This window comes from Silurus aristotelis, assembly GCF_946808225.1.
Source record: "Silurus aristotelis genome assembly, chromosome: 24".
Lineage (NCBI taxonomy): Eukaryota > Metazoa > Chordata > Actinopteri > Siluriformes > Siluridae > Silurus > Silurus aristotelis.
In genome coordinates, this window is record NC_139597.1 from 10,522,921 (window position 1) to 10,534,894 (window position 11,974).

An 11,974-nucleotide genomic window follows, 5' to 3' on the forward strand; every position below is an offset into this window, starting at 1 on the left:
CTTTCTGTGGTTTTTGAAGTGAGAAGTTAGACTTGGGAGTATATTGTGTCATTTTTATAGCACTATTTTGTAGTTAGTCTACATCTTAAAAGACCTATTTGATCATTGCTGGTGTTTTTAAGAACAAGATTTATTAATAACAACAAATACATAAGCTTTTTACCTTCCGATGCTTAAGTTGGCCGTGTTGTCTTCCAGGTCAATTCCAAAAAATGTACAAGACTACTATGTATACAGTGAATGTATGAAAGTATATACATATATATGCAAAAGTATTGGGAAACACGACAGTTTTTTTTTACAAACCTTCTGATATAACCTTTATTTTTACAGTAATATGTAAAAATAAAGGTTATATCAGAAGGTTTGTGAAAAAAACTGTCATTTCTTAGTCAGGTATTGTGCTTGTTTTAGACTCTAAAACAATTCATAATTCATACAGCAGGTATTCATACACAAGTGTATTATTCATACACTGTAGGTGGATAGATATAGGTTATATACATTGTAGTGTTCGTCTCCAGGTCAGTAGGTGGCGCTAATTCCAGTCTAAAGTATCATGCAGTCAGGAAAAGAGGAAACGCAGCTGAAGGCGTAGTTCGGAGCTCAATCTTATTTTTTTTAGTGAATAAAGTTTTCTTTTTACTCAGCAGCTCTTCACTAAGAAGTACAGTATGGGTGCGTACTGAAATACATGACACGTGTTATTTAACATGATACTGTTATCATTTCGCTTTGCTTTGCGTACTTCTGAAATAAACTGCGGTTAGCCTCCGGTTAGCTCTGCACTACACTTACTGTGTATGCCTGCGTGTAAAATGATATTTACTCTGAATAATGTTTCTAACCGCGTGTTAAGTTCATAAAGGATTCGTGTGTTTAGGAGAGTTAAAAATAAATAATACCCTCATGAGCTGGTTCTGGTCTCCACACACGGGCTTTTCATGACAGCTCAGTTTGGCAGTGAACGCTGATGAGATATAAATATAACTTCCTGTAAACAATCATCTCAAAAACGCAATTATTGACAAGTCAAAAGTTGCAGTTTTGTAGATATTTTTAATTCTGCGTATAAACACTGAAGTTCAGTAAAGGTATAAGACAGTGTTAGACTGGTGTATATAGTTTTAGGAGGTATTAGATTGTGTTAGACTGGTGTAGATAGTTTTAGGAGGTGTTAGATGGTGTAGATAGTTTTAGGAAGTATTAGACTGGTGTAGATAGTTTTAGGAGGTATTAGACTGGTGTAGATATTTTTAGGAGGTGTTAGATGGTGTAGATAGTTTTAGGAGGTGTTAGATGGTGTAGATAGTTTTAGGAGGTATTAGACTGGTGTAGATAGTTTTAGGAAGTATTAGACTGGTGTAGATAGTTTTAGGAGGTGTTAGATGGTGTAGATAGTTTTAGGAGGTGTTAGATGGTGTAGATAGTTTTAGGAGGTGTTAGATGGTGTAGATAGTTTTAGGAGGTGTTAGATGGTGTAGATAGTTTTAGGAGGTGTTAGATGGTGTAGATAGTTTTAGGAGGTGTTAGATGGTGTAGATAGTTTTAGGAGGTGTTAGATGGTGTAGATAGTTTTAGGAAGTATTAGACTGGTGTAGATAGTTTTAGGAGGTATTAGACTGGTGTAGATAGTTTTAGGAGGTATTAGACTGGTGTAGATATTTTTAGGAGGTGTTAGATGGTGTAGATAGTTTTAGGAGGTATTAGACTGGTGTAGATAGTTTTAGGAGGTATTAGACTGGTGTAGATATTTTTAGGAGGTGTTAGATGGTGTAGATAGTTTTAGGAGGTATTAGACTGGTGTAGATAGTTTTAGAAGTTTTAGACGGTGTTAGGCTGGTGTAGGTAGTTTTAGGAGGTGTTAGATGGTGTAGGTAGTTTTAGGAGGTGTTAGATGGTGTAGATAGTTTTAGGAGGTGTTAGATGGTGTAGATAGTTTTAGGAGGTGTTAGATGGTGTAGATAGTTTTAGAAGGTATTAGATGGTGTTAGACTGGTGTAGATAGTTTTAGGAGGTATTAGATGGTGTTAGACTGGTGTAGATAGTTTTAGGAGGTGTTAGACTGGTGTAGATAGTTTTAGGAGGTGTTAGATGGTGTAGATAGTTTTAGGAGGTATTAGACTGGTGTAGATAGTTTTAGGAGGTGTTAGACTGGTGTAGATAGTTTTAGGAGGTGTTAGACTGGTGTAGATAGTTTTAGGAGGTGTTAGACTGGTGTAGATAGTTTTAGGAGGTGTTAGATGGTGTAGATAGTTTTAGGAGGTATTAGATGGTGTTAGACTGGTGTAGATAGTTTTAGAAGGTTTTAGACAGTTTTAGGCTGGTGTAGATAGTTTTAGGAGGTATTAGACTTGTGTAGATAGGTCAGACAGGAGTCTCCCTGGACTATGATGTTTGCAGATGATATTGTGATTTGTGGTGAGAGTAGAGAGCAGGTTGAGAAGAGCCTGGAGAGGTGGAGATATGCGCTGGAGAGAAGGGGAATGAAAGTCAGTAGGAGTAAGACAGAGTACATGTGTGTGAATGAGAGGGAGGGCAGTGGAGTGATGCGGTTGCAGGGAGAAGAGGTGCAGAAGGTGGAGGAGTTCAGGTACCTGGGGTCAACAGTGCAAAGTAATAATGAGTGTGTTGGAGAAGTAAAGAAAAGAGTGCAGGCAGGGTGGAGTGGGTGGAGAAGAGTGACAGGAGTGATTTGTGATAGTAGGGTATCTGCAAGAATGAAAGGGAAAGTTTATAGGACTGTGGTGAGACCTGCGATGTTGTATGGATTAGAGACAGTGGCATTGAGTAAAAGACAGGAGGTGGAGCTGGAGGTAGCAGAGCTGAAGATGTTAAGGTTTTCGTTGGGAGTGACGAGGATGGACAAGATTAGAAATGAGTTTATTAGAGGGACAGCACATGTAGGATGTTTTGGTGATAAGGTGAGGGAGGCGAGATTGAGATGGTTTGGACATGTGCAGAGAAAGGACATGAATGATATTGGTAGAAAAATGCTGAAGATGGAGCCACCAGGTAGGAGGAAAAGAGGAAGGCCAAGGAGGAGGTTCATGGATGTGGTGAGGGAAGACATGCAGGTAGTTGGTGTGAAAGAGGCAGATGTAGAGGACAGGGTGGTATGGAGACGGATGATCCGCTGTGGCGACCCCTAATGGGAGCAGCCGAAAGAAGAATAAGAATAAGACGGTGTTAGACTGGTGTAGATAGTTTTAGGAGGTATTAGACGGTGTTAGGCTGGTGTAGATAGTTTTAGGAGGTATTAGACTTGTGTAGATAGTTTTAGGAGGTATTAGATGGTGTTAGGCTGGTCTAAATTTACAGCATTTGGTAGACACGCTTATCCACAGTGACTTACAATTAAACAGGTAAGGATTAAGGGCCCATCAGTGGCAGCTTGGTGGTGCAGAGATCCAGAGTCCAATTTTTAAACACTGAGCTACCACCTACTCCTGGTTTAGATGTAAAGGTTTTAGATGGTGTTAGGTTGATCTAGATGGTTTTATATGGTCTTAGTCTGGTCTAGATGATTTTCTGATAATGTAATGCTGGTCTAGTTATTGTTAGGCTGGTCTAAAAGGTTTCAGGATGTGATCGATGATGTAAGGCTGGTCTAGTTAATGTAAGGTCAGTCTGGTTAATGTATGGCTGGTCTAGACAGAATTGGCCTTGTCTAATTGGAAACTGGAAAAATTAAAAATAGCCAGAAACCAACCTTTTAATGTCCACAGCCAACAAAAATGATTATCAATACTTTTAATGCAGTTCTTATAGGTTTGCATTCTGGCATGGTCATTATCTGTTCCCAAACCTCTATGTTTACAAAGTCTTTGATTAAATTTAAAAGGCAGTCATTTTAAGTTGAAATGTATTTTGTAGGCTCTCTCCCTCTGTGCTCTGTGCGGCTGCTGGTGCCTCCACTACGCCTCATGTCTGCCTTCATGTGGCGAGTCGTTCAGCAGCAAAACTTGGAGTGTTTCGACAAGCTCGAAGAGTACATCCTCGTCATAACACGGATGGTCCCTGAGATTCTGAGTGAAAGACAGAGGAGTGTGCTCATTATGGGCCTGAGAGCAAAGGTGAGATTTATAGGCTGCTTCTTACAAGTCTAGTCGATGTCTTCTTGATTTCCCAACTTTGCCTCTTCCTCAAATAAATTAAAGGAACAGGCCAGGAGGAAAGAGATCAGTAGCTATTTGAGAATTGTTCCAAAGGCGAAATTCTTTATTGTTGTAACACATAACAAAGGGGTTTAAATTCTCCACTTCTTCCATAAAGCTTATTTCAATGAATGATACTTTTATAATAACTAAAAAAAAAGGGAATGATCTTGATTTAATGAGCACCAACAGTAAAAAAAAATTTTATTTGCATGAATGTCACTATTATTTCTTGCAATTAAAAAAAGAGAAAAATGTCAATGTGATCTTGCGCATTAGTGGTGAAACTTGGTCGGTCGATCATTTCATATGGCGCACGACTGAAAAATATATTTTCCCCCCTCTTTTTTTCACACAGATGATTCTTGAAATGTGCAAAGATGAGTTACCAACCGACTTAAAGGCTGTGAAGGCACGTCTTCACACGGCTGAAACCTTCAATGTATCTAAGGTGAGAATATTCGCTGAAATTGCTGCAAAGGGATGTTAAAATAATTGAGTCAATTTAAGAATCTTTTATTGTCATTTCTACCATATATAGCTGACGCAGTACACAGTGAAATGAGACAATGTTCCCCCAGAACCCTGGTGCGACACCACACAACATAAAGAAGGTTGTGTGCAGTCAAAAAACCCCAAAAAAAACCAGTGCAGACAGACACAAGACAATGTGATAAAGATACACAATACATAATAGCACCGACCAGTGAACCCATTGTATAATATGATCATACAATAATGTGCAAAAGAGGACTATAAACAAGTGTGTTTGTAAACATAAACACAATGTAGTGCAGCATGTAACAGTATAATATGATTAATTGTAAATATAATATGGGATGTGGACTGGATTGGGATGACTGATGAGTGTGTTGAGTTTAGGTTGTGCAGTTCAGTAACGTGTGTGTGTGTGTGTGTGTGTGAGTGAGTTATGTACAGTTCAGTTTAGTTCTGTGTTGGGGAGCCTGATGGCTTGATGGAAAAAACTGTTACACTGTCTGGTTGTGAAGCCCGAATGCTTCGGAACCTCTTTTCTGATGGCATGAGGGTAAAGAGTGTGTGGGTGGGTGGGTGGGTATCGTCCACAATGCTGTTGGCGTGTGGTGTAAATGTCAGTGATAGAGTGGAGAGAGACTCCAGTGATCTTCACAGCTGTCCTCACTATCCTCTGTAGGGTCTTACGATCTGAGATGTTGCAGTTCCCTGAGATGATGGTCCCTCTGTAGAACATGGTTAGGATGGGGGGAGGAAGACTTTCCTCAACCTACTCAGAAAGTAGAGGTGCTGCTGGGCTTTTTTAGTGATCGAGCTGGTGTTGAGTGACCAGGTGAAATTCACCACCAGATGTATAACCATGGAATTTGGTGCTCTTGACAATCACAGAGGATCCATCGATGATCAGGGCTCCGCACTTTACGCGCCGGGGATGTTTGTGTTAACAAGATCCAGTGTGTTCACCCCACTAGTTGCAAAGTCCACATGCTGATGGAGTTTAGTGAGCACAGTCCTGACATTTGCATGGTCGAAATCTCCAGCGCTAATAAACAGTCTGTCGAGGTGAGCATTCTGCAGGTCGCAAATAGCCCTGTAGACTTCACATAGTGGCTCCTTAGCATTAGCGCTGGGGGAATGTGCACTATGACAATGAAAGCAGTAGTAAATAAAATTAGAATTTCTGTGGTAAATAAAATGGCCTGCATCTTAGTCACGTGATCCACTCGTGATGATGATGAGACAAGATGATGATGAGTTCTTTAAGCACAAAATGCGGCTAGCCCGTCTCGGCGTGGTCCACTGAAGTCGGATGTAGTCTAATTTATTGTCCATTAGATAGGTTTAGATTATATAAGTTCACTGGGAGATACTGTACCGTTTCAATAGATTGCTTTTTTCTGCTATTTGTAATTCTGGAGTTTTCTCATTTTGATACTAAAGGTGTGCATGTTTAATCCTTCTGAAACAAAGAATGCTGTGTTTTACTCTTTTGGGTGAATGTTTGCAAATTGGACATTTGACTTTGATTTTAATAAGTGACACCCTGCAGACTTATACACAACTTATTGTGTGCTTGTATATACATTATAAAGTTCAGATAATGTCTGTGTGTGAGTAATTAACATTAACATGTAGATCTTTTACTTTGTTGTAGAGCACTGGATCAGAGGTTGAGGTGTTACAGGGCAGATTGCTGAAGCTCGTCTTAAGCCTTCTTGAGGACCCAGTTAAAAAGGAGCATTTCTTTCAGGTAAATCATTACACATGGCTTTAAATCTTCTGGTTTAACATTGGAAATGTGTGGGAAGGCTAAGTAGAAGAGCATCATATTCTGACTGACCAAAGAAAAGTATTTAAGGGCTAAACAATGTTAATCTTCTAAGAGTTCACTTTAGTCACATTACCTGTGTTTACATTTTATAATGCTTTAAATGCTTGAAAAAAAGTACACTCAAGCATGTGGGTTGATGGCCTACAATTAGCTAATTACTTTATCTAGTATTTTGCAGTCATTTGTGTGTAATTAGCTGAGAATGACAAAAATAGTGATCACCACTGCTACGTTGCCTGCGCTGGCTTTCTGTAGCTGCCAGATTTAAAACACTAATGCTCACCTACACAGCTAAAAAGCAGCACCCCTTGACCTCTCAGTAATTACACCACCTGACACTGCACCACTGCTTGACTGGTCCCACTATCTCTTAGGGTACAAGAAATGCATGGTGGAATGTACTTCCAATTGATTTCCAAGAAGCTGAGTTTCTAGCAAACTTCAAACAATGTCTGTAGACCTGCTTCTTTGGGAGGTGTTTGATCTAGCACTTTTCTGAAGAAAAAAATTAATAATATAAAAAAAAATAAAAAATCTGCTTTCTGACTATTTTGTCTCCCAACAGAGATTATAGACTGATTGTATTTTTAGTCTGTGTACTAATGAACCAGTATCAGAATGTATTTATTGATGATTGAATATGGGCGTATGCTCAATATAAATGCAAAATCAACCTTTACCAGAAAATGAATGCAAATTAATTTAGAATTTTAGTGACCAATATGCTTACCGCTTTGTGTCATGTTATGTCCCTATTTCTCCAGGATGTGTTCCCACAGGAGTATGGTCCTGAATTTGACAAAGCACTGCAGGTCCTTGTTGGCTATTTTCTCTCCAGACTGGAAAAGCTCCTGCCAGTACCCAGCTTCAAACAGGTTAAATAGAACTGATGTTTCACGTCAGCTGTTTTTTTCCATGCAGTGCGTATAATGATATTTGGCTTCTTGGTTTTACATCATTGGCCAGAAAAAATAAATACTGGCTGATATGTTTGAAGATAATGGACTGAATCCAGTCTATAGCAGATTAATCGTCCGATCTTTTTAGATTTTTTCTTTTAATTTGGATGAATATGGCTTACAGCTAATGAAAACCCAAAATTTAGTATCTTAAAATTTTAATATTTTGAAAAGGTTCAATATTGGAGACTCGTAATATCACACTCTAATCAGCTCATTAAATCCAACAGTGTCTCAATCTGGTTCAGGCTACACAATCATGTGGGAAGACTGCTGACTTGACAGTTGTACAGAAGACGATCATTGACACCCTGCACATGGAGGGTAAGACACAAAAGGTCATCGCTATAGAAGCTGCTGTTCACAGAGTGCTGAATCCAAGGACATTAATAGAGAGTTGAATGGAAGGAAAAATGTGGTAGAAAAAGGTAAAATGAAGCCCATTCAAGAATTTGGGGAGATTCACAATGAGTGGACTGCAGCTGGAGTCAGTGCTTCAAGAGCCACCACGTGCAGACGTATCCATGGGCTACAACTGACACATTCCTTGTGTCAAGCCACTCCTGAACAAGAGACAACGTCAGAGGTGTCTTACCTGGGCAAGGAACAAAAAGGACTGGACTGTTTCTCAGTGAGCCAAAAATCGTCTTTTCAGATGAAAGTAAATTTTGCATTTCATTTGGAAATCAAGGTCCCAGAGTCTGGAAGAAGAGAGAAGAGGCACAGAATCCAAGTTGCTTGATTTCCAGTGTAAAGTTTGCACAGTCAGTGGTAGTTGGGGGAGTCATGTCATCTGAACTAAGGCAGTAGTTAAAGCAAAAGGAGCCCCTACCAAGTATTGAGTACATATACAGTAAATGTATATACTCTCCAGAAGGCCAACAATTCACTTAAAATGTTTTTTTTTTTGGTTGGTCTTATGAAGTATTAAAATTTCTTGAGATAGTAAATTGGTGGGTTTTTGTTAATTGTGAGCCAGAATCATCACAATTTAAAGAAATAAACACATGAAATATATCAGTCTGTGTTGAATCTATATAATGAGTTTTACTTTTACTATTAAATTACTAAAATAAATCAACTTTTAAATGATATTCTAATTTATTGAGATGCACCTGTTTTTGATAATATTCTGATTGTAAAATCAATCTTTTGAGTTTTAATTATAAATAATTTTTCTGAATTTTGGGGGGGGTTTCAGGTTGCCCAGTGGCTAGATACTGAACCCACAGAACTGGACGATTTGGTACAGATGAACTGTGATCCGACCCACTTGCTTCCTCTGCTACAAAGTGACTATCATGAAAACTTGGAAAGAAATGGTGAGCGTTCTTTAAAGTAGGGGCCACAATTTAGGAGAAAAAAATTGAATGCTGATTTTAATGTACGTCTGACTGTACATTTAAACTAGCAAGTATAACATGTCCATCTAGCTAGGTGTGTAGCGATCACTGCTTTGTCTTTGCATGATGGTGTACACTGTACAGATCTCATAAGAAGTCGTAGAAGCCAAAATATAAATGCTGTAGATCAAAGTAACCAAACACATCTAGTACTATGTGATTTAGGTGCTTCACTACCTTTATTGGAAGAAGTTTGATTTTAAGTACAGTTAAAGTTTGGTGCTTAAATGTAATAATGTCTATGCTCTATGTTTTATTGTCAGGACTGCCATCTGTCGTTGAGGAAAGAATCATATCAGCTTTGTCTCTTGATTCTATGACCGATGAAGTCATTCCAGCTGAGAGCAAATCTAATGATCAATCTGCAACGCCCTCCAGCATGGACAATTCCTGCCAGACTCACCAGGATGTGATGCAGGACATTAAAAAAGATGTTTTAGTTGATACTTTCGTGACTTCAGAACAAGTGTTCGAAGAGACAGAATCTCTTACAAATAACACACAAGAAGAAGTGGACTTAAATGTAAAAGATGTTTACGAGACCCAAGAGGAGACGTTGAAAACCTCCCAAACGGAATGTATGGATGAAACAACAACAGACATTGAAAACTCTGAGCCAAACGCAACGATTAGTGATTCAGGAAACAGTGGTGGTGAAGGTGCTAAGAAATTATCTACTGGATCAGAGGGCAAAAGTGGACAGATGCTTAAAGTTATTGTTCCGAAGCATCTGTTACCTGTAATTAAACAGATCAGCCTGCCATCTGTGTTACTCTCCTGCTGTATAAGCAGTGAACCAGTTCCACTTAAGTGAGTGTATTTCGAGCTTTGCTGTGTTTGTGTGCATGAGCATTAATCTGATGTCATTTGTTTTGTTCTTTGAATATAAATGACACTATTTGTTTTGTTTCTTTGGCAGGGTTGTTCCTGTTTCTGATGAATCGCCCTCTGAGAATTCAAACATTACTGGTATTTAATATGGAGCATAAACTTTACTGACCTCTCCTAGTCATGGGGGTTATTGCAGATACATTTTGTTATTCTGTGTGCAGAGTTTAAAATATACAAATATATAATGCAAATTTAAAACTATAGTTACCTATCACCAATAAGTGATGGTGACCTTGAGGTTCTCTAAAATGTTTTGTGGTAAAAAAATTAGGTGGAAGCTGAGATAGTAGACAAATCATAATTAGAGCTCGATCGATTTTACCGATAGCTAGTTTGGATCGTACTTTCCCGGTAACCGATTAATCAACCGGTTTAAAATGAATACTGAATAAAAAACAAGAATAACATAACATCCATCCATGTAAAATAGAAGAACTTCAAGAAAAAATTCATTAATAAACCAGTAGATGGCGACCGATATGGGTTTTTCTCTGGCCGATGCCAATATTTAGAATTAAGGGCAGCCATTCGCCGGTATAAAAAGGCGATTGCTTTTGGTCGATTCGTTTTTTCGAATAACTTGAAGAAACCTGGCATTTTGTTTTACATATTTACTCTGCATTTATCTTTTCCTCCAGAAAATACCAAGACGGTGCAGAGGAGGTGTTTAAGAGCGCACAAGGAGCAGCATCCTGGTAAAGCCAGCTACAAATGTGTGCCCTGTAAAACGAGCTTCAAAACACATTTCCAGGCTTCTGGACATCAGAGTAAAAGGCACAGGAAGTTAGTTTATTCCTGCCCTCACTGTGAAAAGAGTTTTGAATCCATGAAGGCTTGGACGAGACACCGCACGGAACACAAAGAAGAAAAACCACAGAGATGTACTGACTGTGGAGAGGAATGTGCGAGCCTGCAAGCTCTTGTGGCCCATTCCAAAATCCATAACCACGTAGTAAGCGAGAGCTTGCCCACTTCGGAAAAAGCGGTGCCTCCCCCGAAACCTGCGCCAGGAGAGTGTAAATTTTGTGGCGAGACGTTTACTCCGATAGAGCTAAGAAACCACTTAAAAACCCATCCGGAGTTCAGACCTCACCAATGTGACCACTGCGGGAGGTGTTTCGCAAACCTGAGCAATTTGTTAGCTCACATTTCGAACCACACAGGAGAAAAGCCTCACGTTTGCTTAAATTGTGGCAAGAAGTTCTTCAGCAAGTCGCAGCTCAAGTCACACATGAAGTCTCATTCGGAAGAGCGGCCATACTGCTGCTCTTACTGCGGGAAATGCTTCCAAACCGCTGGAAACCTTAACATCCATACAAGAATACACACTGGAGAGAAACCTTACAGGTGCATAGAGTGTGGGAAGTCCTTCAGCTCAGCCGGGCGTCTGCAGGTTCATCGTCGTTGCCACACTGGAGAGAAACCTTATCAATGCGATGTGTGTGGGAGAGGATTTATCGTATCGAGCCACCGCACGATACACATGAGGTCACACACGGGGGTACGACCTTTCACCTGCCAAATCTGCGGCAAGACATTTTCTAGGCGGAACTGCTGGAGCGAACACATGTTCAGTCACACAGACTCGAAGCCGTTCCCTTGTCCCGTTTGCTCAAAGAGCTTTATTCGCCGTAGCCATTTGAAGAGACACATGCAGAGCCACAGTGGTGACCAAAGCAATGCTGTTTAGATGGAGCTATAAAAGTCTATAAAATGCTGTATAATAAATAGCTGTGGAGTCTGTAGGCTTCAGATTTATTGTTTTGTTTTTTTAAACATAACTGCTTTAGAGCAATAAATCCTGCTTCTTTAGGAAGGTCATGCTTCATATTTGTGTTATTTCGGGTGTTTAACTGCATTAAGTTAAACGTCTAAATGATGTTTTTCATACTCGAGGAAGATCATATATTCGCAGAATCTATTGCTTCATATCTTTCTCTAGCCAAAGTGTCTTAGCTTGTCGTCACACAAATCATTCACAGGTTTGGTCTTATAATTCCTGGAACGTCACAATTTCAGGGTTGTGTTCTCTAATATTATGCAGAGTTTTAAGCTAGGTTTTCACAATTTCTGTAAGCATTAGAAAAAAATACTTTTGCCTGTTGACACACTAAAGACTGCATAGGAGTGTGTGGAACTCAGAACATGATTGATGATATAAGTTGATTATTGTCATTAATTTCATGTGTATTATAGTCGATCTTCATTATTTAATAACGCACAAGAACCTGCATCTGT

The 11,974-nt window shown here is 39.3% G+C and overlaps 1 protein-coding gene and 1 long non-coding RNA gene across 2 annotated transcripts; both read left to right on the plus strand.

Moving 5' to 3' along the window:
* The first annotated feature begins 475 nt into the window (after positions 1–475).
* LOC310719076 (uncharacterized protein) lies at positions 476–11,552 on the plus strand. The gene is made up of 9 exons (XM_083528397.1): positions 476–678; positions 3,877–4,076; positions 4,516–4,608; positions 6,307–6,402; positions 7,248–7,358; positions 8,644–8,764; positions 9,109–9,655; positions 9,765–9,814; positions 10,375–11,552. Exons 1-9 carry the CDS (start codon positions 675–677, stop codon positions 11,424–11,426), a joined length of 2,274 nt encoding a protein of 757 aa, XP_083384523.1. The 5' UTR covers positions 476–674; the 3' UTR covers positions 11,427–11,552.
* LOC310719230 lies at positions 2,245–3,309 on the plus strand. The gene is made up of 3 exons (XR_014531397.1): positions 2,245–2,345; positions 3,217–3,256; positions 3,287–3,309. It is a non-coding gene; the product is annotated as an uncharacterized lncRNA (long non-coding RNA).
* Positions 11,553–11,974: the final 422 nt, after the last annotated feature.

Bases quoted from the DNA above. Each gene is read 5' to 3' on its own strand.
- LOC310719076 (XM_083528397.1), top strand. The intron at 4,077-4,515 runs GTGAGATTTATA...TTTTTCACACAG, and splicing joins TTATGGGCCTGAGAGCAAAG to ATGATTCTTGAAATGTGCAA. The intron at 6,403-7,247 runs GTAAATCATTAC...CTATTTCTCCAG, and splicing joins AAAAGGAGCATTTCTTTCAG to GATGTGTTCCCACAGGAGTA.